General features: G+C 39.7%; 1 protein-coding gene across 1 annotated transcript in view; it reads right to left on the bottom strand.

Annotated features, from left to right (window-relative positions):
• EVC2 (EvC ciliary complex subunit 2) overlaps positions 1-24,624 on the bottom strand; it is an 81,121-nt gene that overhangs the window by 49,083 nt on the left and 7,414 nt on the right. Inside the window, 7 exon segments of the mRNA XM_075091885.1 lie at positions 2,703-2,854; positions 5,500-5,634; positions 11,855-11,917; positions 13,038-13,147; positions 15,193-15,379; positions 19,910-19,975; positions 20,519-20,679. Of these exon segments, the coding sequence (XP_074947986.1) occupies positions 2,703-2,854; positions 5,500-5,634; positions 11,855-11,917; positions 13,038-13,147; positions 15,193-15,379; positions 19,910-19,975; positions 20,519-20,679 (874 nt within the window).

Here is a 24,624-nt window from a genome sequence, read left to right on the forward strand (position 1 = left end):
TGCAAATATCTAAAGCATCGAAAGCTCTCTAACAAAAGCCCCTATACTTTTGTCTCCCTAGGTAATATAAATGAGGATTATGAGGCTAAAATTCATATTGGTATACACATGGCTTGAAAAAATTGCACTCAAAATACAAGCCCCATCCTTATTGTCAGTATACTGCCACTCCTATAAGACAATACAAACCTCATTCCTCAGTTTCTTAGAGGAAACCAAACTATTCTATTGGGTGACACTAAATGTAGTAAACCAAAATGCAATATTGTTGAAAAACTGACTGTGACCACAATTAGTAAAATTACATTTCATTCAAGCACAGAATCCATTCAAATTGACTGCCATTATCTATTAACAAATCAGAAACACGCAATCTTTCTTTTTCCCATTATATTTTGCTAATTACTATCCTTAAAGCAGGTAATTCAGTAAAAAGGATTATTCCATTCTGGTTTTAGCCTAGATCACTGTCATAGACGCTCCTAAGGCAATGAAACGGTATTTTATCTTTGTCTTTGAAATCAGCTGAAAACCTGGATAATGTGCAACAGGTTATAAAGTACAAGACTAAAATGAAACCTTTAAGGAATATAGATTAGAAATTAAAGGACTGCTTTGCCCCAACTTGCAGAATGAATAACAAATCCTACGATGAGGAAGCATCCTAAGCTAAATGTCATATAAAAGTGTTAACAATGAGAGATAAAACAAGTGGTGTCTTCTAACTACTGAAGAAAGCAGAAATAATATTGCATGTATCTAATACAGGCGGTAAAGGAATGCTATAGCTTTTTTACCAACCAGCCTGCAAGGCTGGGATTCATCTCACTCACCTCCATACCCCTACGGCCGAGCTGATCAGCCCAGGCTCCAGTCTTTAGGGTCAGTGGGCACAGCAGCCACGCAACTCAGCTTTAGGAAATCTACTTTAGGATGACAATAATCATACCCTAGAAGTGCCCTTTTTCACCCCTGAGTAAAAAAGGGGACTCGGGGCAACTTGGTGTAGGACTTCACATTGTGGAGTTCCTCACTCAGATAAACTGCACCACCAGTAAAGAGGAGAGGAATAGGTATGTAGTAATTGAATACACATATTCACTGAGTGCCAATAAAAAGAGGGAAAGAATAGGAAAAAATAAGGTAAGTGCATCCACGTGTGACCTCCTAACAGTAAACGAATCAGAACTCCAGTTTAAAACTACAAGAAATAAGAATAATTGGGTTAATCTAAATAGGGATTAGGAAGCACCCATTGCTAACAGGTAGAGGCTGACTGGAGCCCTTCACAGTAAGGTCTATCACCCTTTCAATCATCTTTGTAGCAGAAACCACTGTAACTCTGGATGCTTCTCTGCTCCATCTACCCTCCTCATCCCAGAAGACAGAAAAATAACTCAGAAGGTGAAGACGGTTAGTGACTGTTTGCTAATGGGCATCTATTTTACTCACCACAATGCTCCGCCTCCTTAGAGGCAGATAAAATAGAAACTGTGAGGAAAGAAGCGGAAGCAAGAGAGATATTTGTGCTAACTGCGTAAGAATGTTAAAAAACTTGAGCCCCTGGATACATACTCAAACTAAGAAGTTAATCCTGTTTTATGGGTTTAGAAATAATCCAGTTATAAAAATAATCCTATCCAAAGATTTGCAAGAATATTTACCTTTCTAAACTATAACATATCTGAAAATAGTCCGGCATTTTTTTCAAACTAGCTAGATATTCACTATCCTTGAAATAAATTAATACTAAAGCAAGTTAAAAAAACATCTTTGATCCTGTTCTTCTTAACATTCACATAATGATTTTTAGGATAAGTCTTCTCAAAGCCTGAGTTGCTGTATAGTTATACAAGCAAGGGCCAATGTGCAATTTACAGAGATAAGTATCCCAATTATCAAGGAAATGCAGGAAATAAGAATGCTGTTAGTTACCCTTTAAGAAAGAAAATTATTTCCATGGCCCCGTAATTTTTCATTTTCAGCTTCTACAGATTTTATAGTTGCATAATACTGCCTGCAGCCTGACTTGCCAGGAGCTAACGCTAAGACTGAACAAACAAAATCCGCTCTGTCCTCACATCAGACCTTTTTATCAAATTCAGCTGAAGAACAGATGACCTTTAGCAGCAGCATATTCCTGTCAAACAGCCCTGACTGGCCTTTCAACAACATCAGGAGAGTTTCTCTGCTCTACCCAGTGGTCCCTCTGAACGCAGCTATGTGGTATCTTTCTGGTAGCGCTACAAACTGTCACTCCTTAGATTCTCATCCAAGTGTTTCCAAAATACGCTTCTAAGTAACAATGCTGGCAGGGGCTCTCTTTTCTAGGACAAAAGCCACCTTTTTGGAAGCAGAATGTGTTCAGCAATACACCCTTTCAACATTTTCTTGTACACAGAAGTTTCCCTTTACTTAGTGAACCACAGAGAAGCAAAACTGGATGTTAATTTGGACTGGAAAACTTGCATGCCAAAGGCCTAGATGGAGCTGTGACTTCTATAGATAAAGCAATATGAAATATGACAGTTTTCAGTTCCCACTGATGGCTATTTAATACAGTTCAAAAACCTACGGTAGTGCAGTCACATGCATAAACAGATACTATGAAGAAAGATTAAAGGGTAGATACTTAAAGCATATTCAAAAGTACAGTTGATGATAAATGTAATAAATCTAATGTGATAGCACAGAATTCTTACTCTTCCAAAGCCTGAAGCATGTTCCCAGATTCTTCAAAGGACAGAATATCAATGATGTGATCGTTCATAATTATATCTTCACTGAAGAGATCACCTGAATTGAAGTGAGAATGCTCCAGTTTGTGATTTTGACTGAGCTCAAGCTGTACTTCCTAAAAAAAAAAAAACAAAACACAAACTTCAGATTATTAAAAAAAATTTACACTGAGTGGCTGATCTGATTTTACTGCAGGTAACTCTGGGTGAGAAGGTTCCTACTTATCAATCTGTCCAGCTAGAAAGGGTATAAAGAGCTTGTGCAACCCAGATACGTATCTAAAAATCAAATATACTCCTTTTGTTTCAGGCTGAACTTTTGGTATATAACAGATCTGGAATACAAACGAAGAAATTAGTGGAGAAGTCAGAAGACTCTACATTGACTTCAGAAGGCTTGTAAAGCCTTCTAGGAGGTTATCTTCCACTATAAACTTTCTAGGCCAACTTTTTAAAAAACTACCAAGGTATACAAATTATATATGGCAAGATCTCAGTATTACATGGTGAACAAAATGAAAAACTAATCCTATGAAAGACGGAAGTGACTCAGTTCACAGTTCACTGAGACTCCCTTGAGACTGAGAGCTAACAAAATTACTATGTGAAAAAAACAGTTTAAATATCTGATGCTAGGACCAAACTGGCCCTTTTTTACAGTTTCATTATCACAGCTTTTTCTGTAAAAAGAAACAAGGCACACCCTTTACATTTAAAGGGATTATTTTTTCCAGGCCTGAAAGAAATAAGAAATTTTGATGGAGTGTTGCATTAACAGTAGGAGTCTGAGGAGTGGCTAGGGGGAGACCCTACCTTTGAGTCATGAGGTTCAGATAGGACCCCCTTGCTTTCTACACTCCTCCTCCAAGAGGAGTCTAAGTGTGTCTAAACCCAGTCTTAGTCTCAGACTTGGTCAACCATTTATTTTCTAAGGATTGTAGATGTACCCACCCAACTAATTTGGCAGATGTGTTCAATGAGGACAATCACAGCTAGATTAATGAATAGTACAGTTTATTAAAGCAACAGATACACAGGTTGTCTGGATTACTGGTGATACATTTGCTGGTTATAAGGCACACATAAATACTAAAGATATGAGTAACACTGCTTAGCTACAAGTGCGTTAAGCAAATATGAAGCAACTCTAATGCACTGGAGATTTAAAGTGACTCTATATAGAGGTTTCTAAGGTTTCCCAGGGAAACACTTGGTATGATCAAGTGTTCAAATCTTACCCAAAGGCGTCCCAGTGTGGGGGAAGAGAGGCTCAGCCCATTGGCTGGTCCCAGAAGTCAGAGTGGTACACGATGGTATCTTCCCTAACACCCTCTTTCTATTTTATACTATTTTTAATTTTCAGGTGCAGCTTGAGTGACTCTAGTCATACATGCCTTGATTATGATTGGTGTAAAATTTCCTCACTTTGCTTTCAAAGGTGTAGACTAGAAAAATTCAAAGCACATGCCCAGTGAGGGGTTGTTGCACCTTCGAGGCGGGTAGCTTTTGGGATGGAGGTGTGTTTTGGTGTTATAACGATATTATAATGAGCAAAGTTCACCAAAAGGACAGCATTTTGTCAAAAGTATGACAGACTGTTGGCTCAGGGTGGCAAATGTGCAGCGTACCAGCTCCATGGTACCTCGAGTTCCCATTTATCACAGAGCCTGGCTGCGATGCCTCCACACCGCTCCACCCTCCGGACAACTCCTCTTATAGTCAGTACGCCAAGTTCTCCTGGCATTGCGACATCTAAGATTACAGGCCAAAGGAACTTCCATGGAACAGATTTCTCATGTCAGCTGCACTCTACCCTGAAAGTTTCTTCCACGCTGTACCTTTCCTAAAAACATAAGTTTAATTTCTAAGTCACCTCCATCGATTATTCCACATGGAGTAATTTTGAACCACAGAAAAAAAGGCTGGAAGTAATTTGTGAGCTCCTCTGGTCCATTCAGAGGGATGGGAGATCCACCACCATCCCACCAAAGGAAGGGTTCAAACCTCTGAGCACACCTCTCTTAGAGGACTGCTCCAACCACTGTAATATTCTGATTGAGGTCTCCAGCTCCCTCCCATTGAAGTTATTCCACTTTACATAAATACCTAAATAACGAATAGAAGCAAGGGCTGGAACCTGGGCCATCCTGGTGAATATTTATCAGAGACTGTATTTTCTCTCTCCAGCCCAGTATGTATTAAAACACTTTCTCCAAACTAGAAGACAGCTTGGATAATGAACACTGAAAATGCTCCATCCCCAAACCCAACTGTTTTGCTTAATCACTCAAGAGATTAAGGCACATCCAAAGAACTAAGACCTAAATTCAAATCCCTATTCCTGATAATCAGAAATATAACCTGGACCCAAATCTGCTGTCCTTGAGGTGAGTAGTCTACTCCCTGGGCAACTGCGTATAACCCACAGACATCCCGCCTCTCTCATTTTGGGGGACAATAAGGAGAGCAGGAAGGGAGGAATATGAAAAGAAACTAACAGCCAAAGGGTAGTCTCCCTCCAGGTACTGACAGCAGTTCTTTTGATCAGATTATCATTCTTACACTCCCCTCTAAATCTGGTTGTGCTAAAGATTAGATGTTGTAGAGATTACATTACCTGCAAATCTAATCCATCACTTGGTGGATTTTTATTTATCTTCAAAATCTCCTTGGACAATCTGTATTAGCTAGCAAGTTATATCATCAGACATGATCAATGAAAAAATGTAAATAAAGTACTGTTACAGACAGTATGACTCACCTGGTTTTTACTACGGAAACTCCATTTTAATATTTGGGTTCGGTAAACAATGAAAAAACCAGCAGATGTCAATATAAGGGAAACAAAAAAAGCAATGAAGAACCCTGAAGCATGGATGGCATGGCTGTACGAAATCTGAAATTAAAAGACCACACGATTAAAACTACATTTTAAACATATATAAAGATCAAAGATTATAACTGTAAGCAACATAGTAACTGACTTTAAAATAGCTTCACACAACCTCAGGCTTCCCAGCATTTAGTTATAATTACTACATTTTTATTAATATTTTCAAACAAGTGTCTATTTTCCATAGGTTTTCAAGTCAGCATGGTTCATTTTCTTCACACAGGCCAAATTCCTCTGTAACCCCAAGCAACAGAACTCCCACAGATTGAATTTTAGGTGCTGTGACTTTTGGGTGTCCTGTACTTAACAGCTGGTTTTCCAGAGCTGCCAATCTCTCCTAAGTCTCACTGAAATTAACGGCATCTGATATTGCTCAGAGCCTCCAAAAAATCAGACTAATGTTGGCTACCTTTAACTAATGGCCTTTTCTCTGTTCAATAAAACTCAGTAATCACCATAGGGAAAAAGCACCAATGTGAGTTCAGAATAAGTATGTAACTGACCATTGACAAAACCACCCAGCTTGTGTGCACCCTTGCAGTTTCTGCATGAGCAGTGTCAGAAAAATATAGCAGGAGCACCAGAACCATGTGCCAACTACTAACTTTGTAGGCCTTCGTTTTCTCTCTTCATTTAATCTTTATATTGAATTGCATTAAAAATTAATTTTTACTTTGTGCTCCATGTAGCAAAACTTAATTCACTGTTTGTTTAGTTCTTTGAGATCTCTGAATGAAAAACATAGCACAGCTATTAATGTTTCACCACAAACTAATCACTCTGCTGGGGCTAGAAAGTGTAAATAATTAACATGCTGCTTGCAAGCTGGGCTTGGTCAACTCTTGGAGCAGAAACTGTGAGCATTCCATGGAGTCAATGGTAATTTTGCATAGGAATCAATAATCAAGTGTGATCCACAATTTGAAAAGGATGTATTCCGATTTAACAGCACAATTTTATCCTTTTACTACCTATTTTTTCTCTCTCTCTGATATGTTTTTGTGCACTCAAAATCTCTCATATCTCTATCAGAAAGGAACTGCTTCGCGTCAGACTTTCCTGTTTCACAGGCTCAGCTCCTCAAAGGTGCTGGAGATGCTCAGCACTGATTTCAACATGATTTGGCATTCAACATGAATTAGGCAATGGTGTCAGTATCAAGGTTATCAAGACATTACTACAGGCTATTGTTTGGCACTTGCACAATTCCAAGAAGAAGATCCGAGGTTTATTTCATGGTATTGTACATACAGAATGAACAATTATTCTGATTGCCAGAGGTATGTTTGGTTTGGGTTTTTTTTGTTTTATAGAATCACAGAATCCTAGAATAGTTTGGGATGGAAGGGACCTTTAAAAGTCATCTAGTTCCAACACTGCTCCATAGGCAGGGACACCTTCCACTAGACCAGGTTGCTCAAAGCTCCATCTAACCTGGCCTTCAACACTTTCAGGGATGGGGCATCCACAACTTCTCTGGGCAACCTGTTCCAGTGTCTCACCACCCTCACAGTAAAGAATTTCTTCCCAATATCTAATATAAATCTACCCTCTTTCAGTTTAAAACCGTTACTCCTTGACCTATCACTACACTCCATGATAAGGAGTCCCTCCCCATCTTTCCTGTAGGCCCCCTTTAAGTACTGGAAGGCTGCCATAAGGTCTCCCCAGAGCCTTCTCTTCTCTCGACTAAACGATCCCAACTCTTTCAGCGTGTCCTCATACAGGAGGTGCTCCAGCCCTCTGACCATCTTCGTAGCCCTCCTCTGGACCCGCTCAAGCAGGTCCATGTCTTTCTTATGCTGGGGGCCCCAGAGCTGAACACAGTGTTCCAGGCAGGGTCTCACCAGAGTGGACTAGAGGAGGAGGATCACCGCCACCAACCTTTAATGTGCTTAGTCTAAAATGATGAAACCTTTGAAGCACTTTGAGGTTCACTAAAATGTTTTAGGACTAAGTATTTACCCAAGTAAGCCAGACATGCTGAATTCCTTCTAATACCTTTCAATATCTTTAAGTTTTAAATGGATACAAGCAAGGAAACAAAAAGAGGAGCAACACATTAACTTCCTGGTTCCACATGTAATTACCAACACATTGTCTGAATGTTTTTTCTTGATGTAGCTTCCTTCTACTTTGGCCAATTGCTTCTGTTACGCTCCCCTGTGCCATGGCCAACCACTAAGGACACGCAGCACATCTACATCAGCATCAGTACCAGCTCTTTCCTCCTCTGACTCTGCACTGTCCCCCAGTTAAAGCTGCATCACTTTGCATCAAAATATCTTCATCTTGAAAGATGATTATGCAAATATTAAATAACTCTTTTCCCTAACCCAGTGTTTACTCCCTTCACAGATCAAAACAGTTTAGCCCATACCCTTTCAACAGTCACAGAGCCAACAAACATCTCTGCGTGACTTGGAAAAAATGCAATTCCTCTTAAGTCAATCTGCTGTCCCCAGCTTCTCCAGTTGCACTGGGTGGCCAAGAGGGAACCGCAGGAGGGTTCTACTTGAGCTCTGCCATACCAAGGCTCTGCCTGAGGTCCCACCGCTTTCAAGGAACAGGAGATGCTCTAGATAATAACTAGGAAAAAAAATTCTGCTTTGGAACCACTTCATAATTTGGCCTGAGTTCACTCACATTTGTGTAATTTCCAAGCAGTCTGTGAAATTTAGGGATCTCTCTGGGCTTCTGGGGAAAGCAGGAGTCTGGTGAGGCTATGGGTTCAGCGAAGCTGAAATGAAGCTGGTTAAGTTTTGATGGAGAAAAAGCACTGGCTAAGGAATGATCCTGTGCTTAAGTAAACTAAAAGGCAAAATCTGTGATGGGACAGTCAGTCTGCATCAGGGCAGGCAGTTCTGTCAGAGGTTAAGCTCCAACAGAGAAAAATGGACAGGGAATTATCTGTGCTTTTATACTTGTCGTGGTTCAGCCTCAGCTGGCAACTGAACACCACGCAGCCGCTCGCTCACTCCCCCCCCACCCCAGTGGGACGGGGAAGAGAATCGGACAAGCAAAAGAACTTGTGGGTTGAGATAAGCACAGTTTAATGATTACAATAAAATGATAATAATAGTAATAATGATTATGATAACAATGACAATAATGTTACTATAGTAAAATGGAAAAGGAAGAGAAAGGGAAAAAAAGGAAAAAAAAAAACCACGGAAACACAAACGATACAACCGCTCACCTCCTGCTGACCGACGCTGCCTGTCCCCGAGCCACAATTGCTGCCTCCCTCCCCCGGCCAGCTCCTCCCAGTTCACATACTGGGCATGATGTTACATGGTATGGAATATCCCTTTGGCCAGTTTGAATCCGCTCTCTCAGCTGTGCCCCCTCCCCTCCTGGCTTCTTGTGCACCCGGCAGAGCACAGGAAGCTGGAAAAGTCCTTGACTAGTACAAGCGCTACCCAGCAACAGCCCAAAACATCGGTGTGTTATCTCAACAGTTTTTTTCCATGCTAATTTCAAAGCACAGCACTATACCAGCTAGAGTGAAGAAAATTAACTCTATCCTAGCTTAGACCATGACAATACTTAAAAGAAAATGGGTTCTGGACAGACAGCCACATCATTGTGGGGCTGTAAACCTAAGCAGGAGGACACAGCAGGTGCCTAATGGCATCTGAAAGCATCACAGCGGATGGTGTGGGGCAGGTGCCAGAGCCCCTGCACAAGCCCCGGCATAGGGCCAGTGTTGGCACTGCAAGCCTACCTTCAAACCACTGACCCACCAGTGAGCCCCAAAACCCATATCCTAAGCTAATTTTTAAGCCCTCCCAAGAGTGGGAAGAGGCATCACAGGCCCAAGTTTCTTCAAAAAAACGCTCTGCTCCTACTGATTTGAATGGTGCTGAGGGAAGCAAGCCTGGTAAAAATCAGATCAAAGTAATTATTACCATCCATCCTATGCAATGTGCTTAGATGGGAGAATTTCCTTTTGTCCTTTTCACTACAGCTTCCCATTCAGCATCAAAACCACCCAACCGAGGACAGAGGTACACAGTACCCACAGCCACTGAAGCACTGTGGGAGGACTGGCACAGACACTCAGATGAGCAACACTCATATTTTTTCATAACCCACAAAATTACCATGTCACAGGCAACGAAGCTCTTTCTTCCAACGATGCATAAGAGAAAATCCACAGAGTTTGTAAAACTTTAAAGAACAGCATGGTAGCCAAGTGTGCAAGCACACCATGTGAAAACTGACGGGACCTATTTAGCATGGCCCTGACATGACTATGTAATTAATTCTCCTCTTTTCTGTCCCCAAAGTCAACTTTTAGTACCCTCTTAGTCACACATATGTGTTAGCTTTACCACACCCATGAACAGGTTTAAATAATTATTTTTAATAAATAAAATCTGAGATTGAGAGCATTTATGACAGCTGAAGATATGGATGAAATACAATACATCACACCTTTTTCAGCTGATCATAATTTCCTTGCACAAACTGATTTCATTCTGAAACTCCTTATGCTTGGCCACAGCCCAAAGGCAAATATTACGTATGTGAAACATGATGTGTTCCATAATTTCTAAGCTTTATTTTTCAAAAATTAACAGTATTCTCCACACACCTTTACCACACATTTTAATGACAAAACCGGTTCGTTTACTAAGTTCAAATGCAGCTGAGCCAATTTTACCTAACTATGGAATAGTCCCCAAGAACTTGTTGAGGTCTAACTATCAAGTTCAAGTTGGAAAAAAGTAATAGGTTGCAGGAATTTTCACGGTGGGCTGACACCAATGTAGCTTACAGTCTTAGCTTAGACATGACTATCTGCTGCAGACCAATTTACACTGAACTCTACAGAAAACCATTCATGAAGCTATTTTTCTAACCCAGTCAGCTACTGCATGGCTTACACCTTTAAGAATAGATGTTTCCAAAAAACACATTTATGGTAATTCTAAGCATAATTCTTAGCTATACAAACATCCACTCCTATTAGATCTTATTAGAACTTTATCCAGGATCAATGAGTTCTCTAGCTCATAGCTAGATGAACTAGTTTTACTAGTTATCTAGTAGTTAGACTAGTACCAGAGTTTCACTCTATATCATGAATAATTTCAGCTTTCATTTTAACAGAATGGGCACTTTTTCTTCAATTATGAGAAAGGCAAATCTGGACTTATACCTATTACACTAATAGAAGCTAAGAGGGCAAGAGATCCCCAGCAAAAGAGAATACTTGAACCAGAGCCCCCCTGTGCCCAGACTCCAAAAAGACTACTGATTTTAAAGGTGGAGAGGAACTCATGGGACAGGCCCATGGAACAAATGAGTGGTCTAGTCCTCAGGACCTCTTCAGGCAAGCCCCATCCAGATGAACTTTAGATTTCAAATGATACAACCATGGCAAAAATGTTCTGGGTGAAACAAACTATTTTCTTCTGCCTGAACACAAATAATCACAGTGTTCTTGCCAATCAAGCCACAGCCCCTTAAAAAAAGACCCCTTACAACACAGCAGCCTGTCAAGGTAATGAGGGGTTGGGGTAGAAAAACAAGTTTGGTGGAGAGAGTACTCTAGGAATGAAACCGACGGATGCAGTGGGGAGTTCTCTAACAAAAAATTATCTAGAAGAACAACAGTGTTTGCTGCAATGAATGTAGTTTTGAAGGTTTATTTGGCCTCTTAGAAACCATGTTAATTCAGAAGCCAAGAACAGATATTGGAAGGATGACTAGTTAAAAAACGAAAGGCAAACATAAACTATGTCTCTCTTACTGCAGTTCTTTTTCTCAGGCTCTCCACACAGCTGTTTTCTGGTTTGTGTATCAGCATGACACAAAAAGCTTTTCTCAATAGGTTTAGGATAACTCCACCCTTTTGGAAAGGCATAGAGCTTTCTCATGGTGGCTAGGCACAGGAGCAGGTGAGCATATTCCTTATCACAGTCTCTGTGCCTGGACAATTCTTCAAGTGAAAAAACATGGCTAGCAATATAACGGAAGTTTGTAGATTTTCCATACTAAATATTGCTCCTTTAAGACAACAAAGACCCCCTGTCTTGACTCCTGTTTTCTTCCTCTTAAAATCAGAGAAGGCAGAACTTGTGCATGATTAATATCCAGTGGCTGACTGATGAGATACAAGTACATGAGTACTTCCTTAGCTCCCAGGATTTATCTTAGATTGTTCATCTGTTTAAGCAGGAGAGTCAACACAATAACAAATCATAAAATTTACCTTGGTCTTTTCTTCTTCCGTTATGGTGAACAATGCTGTCAATGATACAAGATGTGTTTCATTCTGGGAGAGATATAAAAATATTACATATTGAAAAAAATGAGCAGAATCCACTGCCAAACAGTCCAGAGTCTCTAGAAAAGCCTCTCCTCAGAAGATAAGCTAGACTTCTCATTAAGGTTAAAGCTGAGTAAGTCTGATAGGAAAATGCAGTGTAGTTAGGGGTAACACTAACAGACACGGAGGCAGCTGCTCAGTGGAATATAGTCCTCTTCTAATCACACAGAGGCATATTCCAGTGCTTACAGAATTACATTTTTCTGTGTCTATGAAATCTGGGTTGACTGAAAACACATAAAATAGGACGCACAGTCAGTGCATGTCTTTACTCTCACAACTCCCTGTTTTTTAAAGTCTTGCACTACCACTCTTAGTGCCACTCTTATGCATGCTGAACATTTTTTCCTCTAAAACAAAGGATATACAGCAGCTGAAATTAAAATACATCTATAGGTTCCAATTACATGCAATTATGAAAAGCACAGAAAAAAAGATCAAGCCATATTTAAGAAATGGAAAATTTTACTTTGGAAGAAACCACTTGTCCTGCCTCCTACTCAAGGCTTGGCTAACTCCAGCATTAGACCCACTGTCTTGGAGCCTGGTGCAACTGAGTTCTCAAAAATCAGCAAGGATGGAGATTCCTCAGCTTCTCTGAAAAGTCTCTTTCAGAACTTCACAACTCTCATACTAAAAAAGTGTCTTCCTTAATGTGCAAGGAGGTTTTCCTTTGCTGCAACTGTTTTTTTGGTTAGAAGAAATTACTTCCTGATAAAAATATGGCAAAACTTTCAACCTCTCTCAGACTACAGGAATACACATATAAGTAATGTGGAACACCATTATTTCCAGGATACATAGAAAAACCAGAGAGAAACACAAAAAGCAGAGAGAAAAGCTACAGGACAATACACAAACATGCTTCATCTATTTAAGGAGGTCTAGGACTTCCTAAGCTATTACAAATAACTCATGTATTTATAAATTCATGGTAAACAATCAGAGAGCCAAAGAACTTCATTTCATTACATGCAGGCCTCATTACTCAGGCAGACAAGAACCACCTTGGAGATTTTTTTTTACAAAAATTGTGAAGAGCAAAATGAAATTGTAATGGAAATACCTGTGATGAACTCCTAAAAGTTAGCTTTGCAGGCAGCATCAAGACCCTGCCGTCCCACATTTCTTTTGCATCAAGAAGTGCTGAGTAGTTGATTGCAAAGTGTTCTCCACCTGTTAAAACAGAGGAAAAAAAACACAATTGTGTAGATTAAGCAGGTCAGGTACATCCACCAGTGCAACAGAGGCTTCTAAGTAATTATGTCTGTGTTTTCTTAAACAGAACAGTAGCTACACTGACTTGAACACAACCCCATACAGTTGCACATCTTTTTTTTACACAAGATAATTGGGTGTGAACCTGTGAAGAGTTGAGCTGCAGTTACAGATATTTGCAAAATTTGAAAAGCAAGTTCAATATGAATAAAATGTCTGAACAGCTTCAGGTTCTCCTTTAGACTGTGCTTCCTCACCAGTAAAAGTGCTCTCCTAGGAACCAAGCTGCAGTAAGCTCACAACACTGACCTCAAGGGAATTCAGCAGCAGAGACAGCCAGAGCTTACCAGCATAGTCCAGGGAGAAGGGATATGGGTAGATTTGCTCTGTCCTAGGAAAACTTCTCAGAGATCCATGGGGCAGGCTTGAGACAGCACTGCAGCTTTTCCTTTCTGGCATAGCAGATGCCCCACATCCAGAGTACACAGTTCCTGGCCACACGAGTCCAGCAACATCCTTTGCATCTGCTGCCTCTAAGAACTCAACCAAATTTGGCTCGAGGTCTGGAAACGGCACTAAATGATGACTCAAGCATCATGTTTTAAACAATGCTAAAACTCAACATGAGGTATTTAAAAATAATTTTGTTTATAAAATGGACGGCCTACATTATAACGACTAACTGGTTGCTTCTCCTCCTGCTGAAGCCAGAAAACTCTGAGATTTCAGCTGGATTTTGATTCACAGTGCACTGGAGCACTTAAAAAATATTATGGCTAACATGCAGCATGACAGTACACAGGCCATGGCAGGCAAAGCCTTTCTGTCCAGCCCTAGGGGCAAGGTAGAGGCTGAGTCCAGCACTGACAGAGTAATGACCAAACCTAAAACTATGCAGAAATCAATTCAGCTGGATTCTCTTCCACTTCAGTATTCTCCATGCTGATTTGTGCAATGTATATGGGCTGAAAAAGCTAGCTTCAGGTCCAGATTCAGTAATTATAAATAAATTAAATATCTGCTCCAACTTGGTTTACTAGATCAGCTCTGCAAGCCATTTTTCTATTCTTTCTCAGGGATCATTCTTTCTTAGGAACCTCTGCTGAGAGCCAGCAATTCCCTGATGTTTAAAAAAAAAACAAACCCAAAACAGCCCTGTAATCAGTACCACTACTCACACTGCTGTTATTAGAAATGGAGTCTGGCTATCCATCTGCAATCAGACAGCAGCCCCAGGTCTATTTATTTCCCTTTCCTATTTGGGAATCTTTCACCAGTAAAACACTATTATAACCCTAGATACTTCAGCCATAAACAGATATCACTGAACACTTCTGAAGCTCCAAGCTAATCTTCCATATGCTTGTGCTTAGGAAAAAGGAGATGAAGAAATCAAGAAAGGTGAAATTTTATGAATGTGCAATGATCCAACCGCTACCAAAGGAACAGACTCCAGAAGTGAAACAGGTTTATCTCTGATTTTATAAATTGCTCAGTTTGGGGAGAATGGATACTGAGGAGATCTGCCTTATTTCTGATGAATCATCTTGCCTGCTTGCATGGCCTTTTGCAATTCCACCTTGCAATTGCAATTGCACCTCAATACCTCAGCAAGCCAATCTGCCACGCTTGGCTAAAGAGGGAAGACTCGTCAGATATGATTAAATGGCTTGTGCAGCAGCTTTTGAACGTATCCAAAATGAACAAATACTACATGAAAGATTCTGTTTCATTTTGATGGCAGTGACTTTTACAGAGTTCAGGGGCTCACTTCTGTGCCTGGGAGATGAGAAGCAGTTCAAAGGTGGGAGTCAAAATGTGAGTTAATAAAACTGTAAACTGCAGCATGAAACCTTACCCAGTGTTTTTCACCTGTATTAACTGAAAATGAGAGAATTTACACCACCATAAATAAATAAATAAGCAAGCAAGCACGCATTGTGATTTGAACAGATGCTCTTCCACATGCGGAATCAGGGGTACCTCCCTGCAGATTTTGTTACCTTGCAAGAATCTTTTCCTGTAAATCTGTATGCCATCTGTGATCTTATTATTGTTGTTTTTTTGAACATGTAGACCAGTGATATTGTCCAGAAGGACAAGATCTGTAATGTTTGTGGAGAGCAGCGTGTTGGTGTTATTAACCAGAAGTGTAATGTATGCAGTCTGAGGGTCATGTTCAGCATCTACCTGAAAACAGAAATATTACTATTAATAGTGCAAAATGGCTGTATGTGCATCTTAAAAGCAAAATTCATAGTCTTGATTACTAATAAATATTCATTATATGTGTAAACTTATTTTCTGAAGATATCCTGAGCAACCTGCAAATAGCACTACACTGTTAGATCTCAAACTCCCAAGGAGGTTTTAATCTTTGGTATGTCAAGCTGTTGCTTGGAGACAAAGGGACAGAAACCAGAAGTTGGAAACCCAGCTCTTGCAGAGCCAGAAGTGAAAACATGAATCTGAATATCCCCACAATACCTCAAACAACACAGAACTGGATCATAACCTTATAACCAGAGCCTGGAAAATTCTTAACTTTCAATTTCCGTACCACGAGGACGTTTCTTTTGCAAGCTGCCCTCATTATAAATTCTTTCTCTCCATGCAGTTTTGGTGTCTATTTCCCTTTTTTCATGGCAACCACACTCTCTGAAGGGTGCCAGCTGCCTCAGTTCACCCTTCCTGTGGGAGAGCTAATAGAGCCACCGGTACTCTTGGCGTTCACAGCTCTGCTTCCATTTAGTGGTGAAGTTCATACGCTAATCACCAATCTCTAGCAACACGCCAATTAAATTCTTTTGAGCACAGAGTTGCTAACTGACCTCTCACCTTCCAAACTGCCTTCCTCTATAACTCGTGTTAAACCAGAATTGTCTAAAACTTTATCAGATCTATAATACGCTGGCCTGTAGAATAGCCATGATGGTATATCAGGCTTCTAATAATGACACCAAATTAACACTTATTTAACTGACTGAAGTATGATTCAGGCCAAGCCTTTATCTTTTTTTCCTCCTCCTTTTTAGGAAATGTCTACTTTGTATCTGGATACCAGCAAATATAAAAAATAAAGCAGCCCCCACAGAAATGAGTTTTAAAACTATGAATTGTGGTAGACTTCAGAAGTCACACCAGAGTTCATGGCAGCCACAGGGTTCAACATATGTAGTTATGATTCCATTGTGCACCACTGATCCCTTCATTTCACACTAATTCGGTATAGAAACAGATTACGGTTTTAGAATAACTTATGAATCAAAGAGAAGAAATGGTTTATCGAAATCTAATATTCCTTAGTTTGCATTTTTCTAATTAAGTGTCAATAATTAAAGTATAGTTGAATAAATCTGTTTTATATAACTAACTCTCACTGGCATACTACACTAAACTTTCTGAACTCATTACGGCAAGTTTAACCTCAATTTTATTAAACAATTTTTATGGAGGATAAAACCCAACTACTATGCTAGATTCTGCAAATAATTGTCAGCACATATAAAAACAAGCATAAACATATTTACTAATGTCATACGTTTGTTTATCATTAATTATATTCCAATATTTAGGAGACTTTAAATCACCAAATATTAAAAATGTGATCTATTTGGGGCAGATTTTCTCTCTCCCGGTTTCTGATCTGGGATGATGCAGTCACCATGCCTTTCAACCTTTCCTGTGCAGTCACAAAGGCTAGAAAGTTGCTTAAAAAACATAAACAAAATGAAATAGGGAAAAAAGCCTCAAAGCCACAAAGCGGAGACCCTGACCCAATCACCAAAACAAGAAAACACACCTTGAAAGAGTCAAGGTTCAAACTGCACAAGTTGTTAATACTGTATTATGGTCTACAGTCAAGTGTGGATGGGCTTGTGCAGACAAACATGCATGCAACAGCAAAAGAGGGAGCTGGGGAGACGGGGAAATAGAAAAACTTTTTCCTCCCTTCATTTTTCCATACCCTTCCCTTGCTTTTCTGTGAGATGAAGGCAAAAATGAGGATTTCAGGGTCTCTTTCTGTGCTTCTGATCAGGCATAAATATATTCCTTTGCATTTGGGGAGAGGGGATGTAAATAATAATTTAGATAAATTCCTACAATAAAGTAGGCGGAGAAGGCAGCATTAGTCCTCTTCTTCCCCTGCTCAGGAGGTTTAATACACACTCCCACATGCTGTTCATTCTCTTTCTCCAATCAATTTTGGACTTTCTCTTCATTTTGTTTCATTTAATAAAGTTCTTAATTCAGTGACTAAACAGTTCAACCCTTCAGAGGTATCCCAACCGTACCACCGACCTCCAACCACAACCTTCCTCAGGTGGCCAAAAGGCCACATTTGGTGCATTTCTGATTAATCTTAAATACATGTTTTGTGTTCTTTATTTTTGACTGGCAGGCAGTTTTAAGCTAAATTGCAAAGGGGTTGAACGAATTTGGATTTTTTTTCCTGATATCACTGGAGAAAGCAGCAGATTAGATTCAAGCAGTAGGGAATCTCTTGGATTTGACCTCTCCTAGAAAGAACCTCCTCCATATGCCGCTGTCATTGGGATCAGCAGCCACTGGACATCTTTAAGTTGCTCCTCTAATTTGCCTGAAGATGTTTTTTCTTACTTTTGGAACAGATGATTATGCTGCCAACTGTCTGCAGGAACTGAACCCAATGGCAGCCACTGATGATGCATACGTGCATACTCAATTTTCTCTCTGCTGCTGAAGCACACCGTAGGTATCATCACCGCCTGCAAGTGATGTCCCTTCAGGTACCTGGGAGAGCGGAGTGAAGGAACCACAGCAAAAGCAAGGACATGATAGGAGAAAAGAGGAAGGAATTGCCATGGAAGTGAAAGGAACAGAGGATCTTTGGGAATAAGTTAGAACAACTAGAAAGAGTAAAGAAGGAAAAAACATGAAGGATCATAGAATCATAGATGATTTGCAATGCAAGAATGCTAAGGTGACTGAGAAAAGAGACAGGTAAATGAGTTAAAAGCCAAACACTCGAATTTCAAGATTTCCTTTGGCCCTGCTAAAGATTATGGTCATTATGAAGTACTACTACAGAAAAGTTCATGTCATACTATGGAATGAAGGTCTAAAAGGAGCACATTTCTGGAAAGAAGGAAGGAGGTAGTTGCTGAAAGCACAGGTAAAATATAAACACCCCAGTTTCAATAAAGGTATTTCTGCAATAAGATGTTGGAAAAATCCTGACTCCAAGAAGTAAACATATGTCACCTCCATGCTCTGGGAGCCACTCATGGTAGGAGAAGGAAAATGTGCAAAATTCACTTTTTTGAATTTAAAACAGCTAAAGACCACCATATGGCCAGTCTGTCTCTTAGCAGGAAAAGCATCTGTTTAGACAAATTAGGACGGAGGTAGATGACAAGGTACACAAAGGAAAATGAAATGGGAACTGACTGCACTTGAAGGTGGAAGACAATCACATACAACTGTATAGTTTTCAGTAATGTAGAGTAATAGCACTGCAAAATTATTTTCTGATAATCCTAGCATCTACAACAGATTAACTCTGATCTTGTACAGCAAGATTTCACAATTTTTAATGAGCCTCTGTGAGGCTGTGCTATAAATAGCAGAAAAAACCAGCATGTAACTGTCTCAAACTCCCTGTCTGAGAGGCTCTGAAATAAAAATTGGGAATCTACAACTGGAAAAGCAGAAGACTCTGTGTTACTACTTCTTATGTCTGAAATGCTCACTATTCAGCCTCATTATGATATGCCACCATTTCAATAACAACATTACAGGTAATTAGTGCCATGAGATGTGATGCATATTCATTCTTTTCTATGCAAATGATCTAGTGCAGGTTATAATGTCACCTCTTCTGTACTCATTACTGAATCCTCCCCCCTCATATGCAGCATTTCAGTGGCTGAATTCAGATTAGTATTAAAGTTGGATGTACTTTCTCTCTCTAACGGACAGGTAAGATGAGCTGTCTCTAATTATAAAAATTCAGACTTGCTTCATCGAGTGTAAATAAAAAAAAAAAAGAGGGGGGCGGAAAGGAAAAATAACAGTCTAGGTAAATCTAAGAACCCACGCCACATAAAGTAAAAATAAAATGGAAGGTTTAAAATTTCCTTGTAGTAGGGAGGTCTTTGCTATTCATAGGTATTTTACATATGCCAAATGAAACCTTTATTCATTAAATACTGTGCTGTAGCTGCGTCCCGCTGAATATGCAGACAATGACATATTGGCTCTTCTACAGCTGTGTGACAGGATGCCCAAAGACACAATGGGCATCATGGGGCTCAGTGGCCCATCCTTCAAAGGAGTCCACAGCTGACACAGGTAGGGCACCCATGGTTGAGACAGAAGAGTATCTCAGAAGGCTTATCTCATCCTCTAAAGAAGTCTGTCTCTATCTCTACCCAGCCGTGTGGCTGAGTTCTAGAGTTCACTGGGCTTTACACATTTATAGTTTTACAAATTCATACTGAGGAATTTACTTTGACCACAATCAAAAAATCCCTTGAAGTCTGAGAGATTTCACTGACTTCCTTCAGTTTTGAATCAACATTGCAAAACTGTGCCTCTTACAGAGAGTGCGACCATCTTAACATCAAAATGGACCTTCTCCCAAATACTCAGCATGGGCACAATTCTGTTCCCACTTTTTAAAGGACATTTGGTATAAACTTCCTACTAACTTAACAAGACAGATGTAAGAAAACTTACCACACCACATTTTTGAAGGGTTATTCCAAATCCAGAAGACACTGACATATTGGACACATCTTCAGGCTGTGGAGGAAGAGGAGGAGGAAGAGGAAAAGTCTACACACTGTATGAAAATATCATAATTCACAAACTGCAGCACAAGTTAAATTATGTAAATAAGAAATGAGAAAAAAAATTGAGTTATTAATTGCCTTCAAATTTAAGAGCTTTGTTATCCCAATAGTTACTCTTTTTTTCTAGTCCAAATTTGTATGAGCTACTTATTCCCACAGGTAATTACTAGCATCTCAATTGATATATTCATCTTTCGGCTATCAATTCCCCAACAAAATACGCTATGCACAAAGTTCATCAGACTGTACAGATTCATTTCATTACCATGTGTCTATCAAAATTTATGCAGCAATCACATAGCTGTATCTGTCACAATAATTCTTTGGAAGTCTCACAACTAGTTGGTGTTGCTGAAACCATCTCAAGCGTAATCACCTGAGACAGAATTAGAAACGTACTAATTGGGGTAGTGAATTCCCAGCAATGTTCACTTTTGCTATAATTGCTACAACCCTTACAAATATTAAAAGTGGCAAACCCTCTTTTACTGACCAGCCGGTGGTTAACGGAAGACTCTCGTTTGAACAAAAGCTTCTTTGTCCATGAGGGTATCAAAGCAAACAGCGAATGGCTCCACTGATCGTCCGAGGCTGCAGAAGTCAAGAGCCGGTGAGGGGCTTCACTTGCTTGAATGACCAGAGGCAAGAGCATTGCTGAAAACCAAGGCAACACTCTGCATTAGAGCTAGATGGCTCCTGTGCGGCAGCCGCTTGGTGCAGGTTCCAGCCAGGGACGGGGCTCGTGGTACCTGGTGCTCTCTGTGCACACAGCGACCAGCATGCTCTCCCTCAAAGCACTTAAAATCAATATAGGTAACAGAGACATGGGGCCAGTCAGGAAACAGAGATGGGATTTGCCCCACAAAACCCAGCAGAAGTTAAATTAGAACTGTTTCATACCTAGGGAACTCAAATATACCCACAGAAAACTTCTTGCCATTTAAATGTAAAGCATCTAATGCATTAATTGAAAGGTTTCAGTCTTAAATCAACTGTTAATGTTTTCAACACAAAGAGATTTTCAGCAAAGCATAAATAATTGAAGCAGTCTACAACATGAGTGGCCTCAGTGCTACGGATGTTCCGCTTCAAAGATGTAGTCGCCCAATTAACCATTAACCATGTCTATACATATTCAGAACAAAAATCATTCTCAGCTGAGTAAGGGTGTCAGTTACATTTCAGCTGAACTGGAGCGCCATCAAATCAAACACTCCTCAATTTAGTAATTAGCAATATAAATGCTAGCTTATACCTTTATATTTTTATGGAAGATTAGTCCGTGATATCACACAAAATTACAAGAACAATTTTGAAATCGTATTACTTTCATCTACTAAAGTAAAAGCACCTATGACCTTAATAAAAGGAGCTTATACTAAAAATCAATAATTTAATATATTAAATTGTGAAAAGGTAAAGCTGCTGAATGAAGAGAAAAAGATGTCATGAAAATTTCAAAATTATAGTTGGCTGTCTATGTTTAGATAAGATGATACCTTTTTCATTCTTTGCATACTAGTTCTCATTTATTACTTATTTTTAAATCACATATTTTAATCATTAGCAATATATATTCATATGAACAAAAACTCATTGAAAAGCAAAGATTTTTGGCAAATTACATTTTTCTATAAAGTTTTCATTTTTAAAAAAACCTATTATATGTTAATGAAATATGAAAAGCTGAAGGTACTAAAATCTCATTAATATGAGAAACAGCATTGTTTTGAAAAGACACTGCTTTGTTGGAAGACCAATATAGAGAAATAGTTAGCTGCAGATAGAAGGGACATGCACAGAGCATTCAGAACTGGACCCTTAAAAGGAGCTCCTATAACCGGCCTTGAAGCAGTGATATACATGAATCACTGAAAAGATTCCTGTTAATATAATGAATGAGATGCAGTCGTGCTGCCTCCAGAACCCAGACGGACATGTGCACCTTGGGGAGCTTTACTGTCTTCCCATGCTGGAATAGCATGTTTTTTATTTGGGAGGGAGTGCTTTATACTGGATAAAATTGTGGATAATATGGGCCAGGAAAAGCTAGTTGTTTATATCTTACGATCCGTTTTCATTCACTTCTCTTATTTTTACTTAAGTACTTAAACCGCTGTTAAGCAATACAACAGACTCAGACTAATTTAGGGACAGTAAAAATAACAAGGTAAACATGGTCACAACAGTAATATGTATAATTACAATACCAAATGTCTGCATATCTTTGAGGTTGGAATTTTTTCAGGGTAGTCATGCATGGCATATTCATGTTTTGAGAGTAAGCAACAGCCCAAATCACTCAGGATGACACCAGTGCTGAGCTGTCAGTGCAGTACAGACCTATTAGCTACCAGTCTGAGCCCACCTGGCCATGGCACTCCCTAGCATGTCCAAGTATCATCCTGTATCCCACCTCCAATGGCTCTAAACCCATGTTCTGACTACTGAATCAAGCCCCTCTCCAGTTTTATACAGATGTACCCAAACACTAAAAAAGAGTCATTCTGTATTTGCTGTGTCTCTCATATATTAATGCAACTGCCACCCCATTCCTATGGAGGTGGAGCACCAATTCTCCTTTTTGTTTTCTTGCCACACTACGGGAGATGCACCTTCCTTTATAGTAAACAGAAACCCTGACTGAAGATATGGAGCTTCTTTGTAGGGCTTCCTAAGAGTCAGAAGTCAAAATGGCAAAATATATTGGCTGGGCTGAGCAACTACTGCCTTGGAAGTGCTCCATATCTAGCAGACCATGTCCTTCTGTATTTTGGATGAGGGAGGTCAGCCAACAAGAAGGGGGTAATTGATTAATAAAATAGCTTTTGTTCTTGTGCCCTATGCAGCGTGACATCTCCATCAGCACACCCAACTACACTTTTCATGTGACAGCAAATCCTGATACCCTCCTCCGGAGAGTATCAAGTCTAAAGTAACCAATTGAATTAACTGATCATATTCTTTGACTCTGAATAAATCTCTGGATTACTAATTACACAGATGAGTCTGTTTTCAGGCTGTGCTTTGTCTTCACTTACAATCCCAAGATAATGTGGCCAGCTCCCAGCAGAAGTCTCCAGGCATGTTATTTGGCTGCTCCATCATCGGTAATTGGAGCTTGGGGATTTTGCAGGTTCTTGACATTATGTTAAACAGCCTCAACATTGATGATGACTACAAAGATACTTCTGCAAATTCACATGTATCTTCCCAGCACTCAGTGGAAGGTTTAACTTAAATAGATTCAGTGTGACGTGTGTCCATACAGCAACATATGCCACTGCCTTCCTCAAGACTTTTCCTCATCCTTCGTATTAATTTTTAACAGTATAGGCGTTTTATAATACCCTGGTTTCCCTTGCCAGTAAACCAGCACTTTTCTATCTCATTATTTTTTGTAGCATCAACTGTCAGTTAAACAGAATAACTTTTTCCTGATCCACATATATTTAACTGTCACTGGAACATTATACTGCTCAGTCCGGCTGACCTACAAGAACATAACTGCTTTTCCACATAACTTGCTTCATACTCTTAACATCAGGACGACATAATTGTATTTATTAATTCACCTGCTGCCTCTTTTCAGATAAGGTCCTAGATGGATTGTAGATGGCTGATGATCGCTTGAAAAGCTGAACGCTGAATATCAGAGAAAGAACAGTACAGGCAAAACACATTCTGTGGTTTTCACATCTACTCTAGATTTACGTTCTGAAATTGTTTTTTTTTAACAAATAGTCTCATCTGGGGTTGGAAAATACTAATACTTGACTCCTGAGGCTTTTCACTAACAAGCGTCAAGCTTTCTTTTGGATACCCTGCTGCTCAGAAGTGTGAGTGCACTATTGTCAGTGCCACTTCAGAGGTGCATGCCAAATCTGACACCGACTCCGCGGTCTCCTTGTTCCTTCCACTCTCTTTTCTTCTTACAGCTTCAATCTTTGCCATTTTTCTGGCTTTTTTTTTCAGAAAAGCCATTATCAGAGCTGCATGATCTTCACTTCCATTAGTTTCTAAATGGAAACTATTCCCATCCCTTTTCAAAAGGAAAACTTTGCAAAGCAGGGGAACAGTTTCAGCTTTACACACAGTCTAAACAGCCCCCTGAAAGCTGGGCCTGCCAGGCTGCCACCGGGCACTCCTGGAGTACAACGCCTCAAGCCAAAACATTCCCAGCAAGCAAACCAGCAGAGCATGAGGCTTCATCTGGGGCTTTCCTGCAAATATCTCCCAAGATGCCAAGCAAAACACTTAATCAAAGAAAGGCAGTCATTTCACGTTCTTTTGAGATGTGAAACAATATCACCATTTTAAAATGAAATTTTCTTTGTTTTCCTTAATTAAGCATTCCACATTTTTACAGTGCATTATCAAGTAGTTAAATATTTTATCTTACTTGTAATTAGCACGTTACTGAAATGTTTTCCCATGATTTAATCCTTCATAAACCCAATATAAACAGATATGCCAGAACCCTGTCTTAAACTCCATATTCCTAGCTAATTACCAGTGCTGGTAGGTCGACTTTGTATTGAATTACCAAATGAAAACATGAAATATTAATATAGCTGAAACAGCTGGAAGATTGGTGTA

The sequence above is a fragment of the Phalacrocorax aristotelis genome, chromosome 4, assembly GCF_949628215.1.
Source record: "Phalacrocorax aristotelis chromosome 4, bGulAri2.1, whole genome shotgun sequence".
Taxonomy (NCBI): Eukaryota; Metazoa; Chordata; class Aves; order Suliformes; family Phalacrocoracidae; genus Phalacrocorax; species Phalacrocorax aristotelis.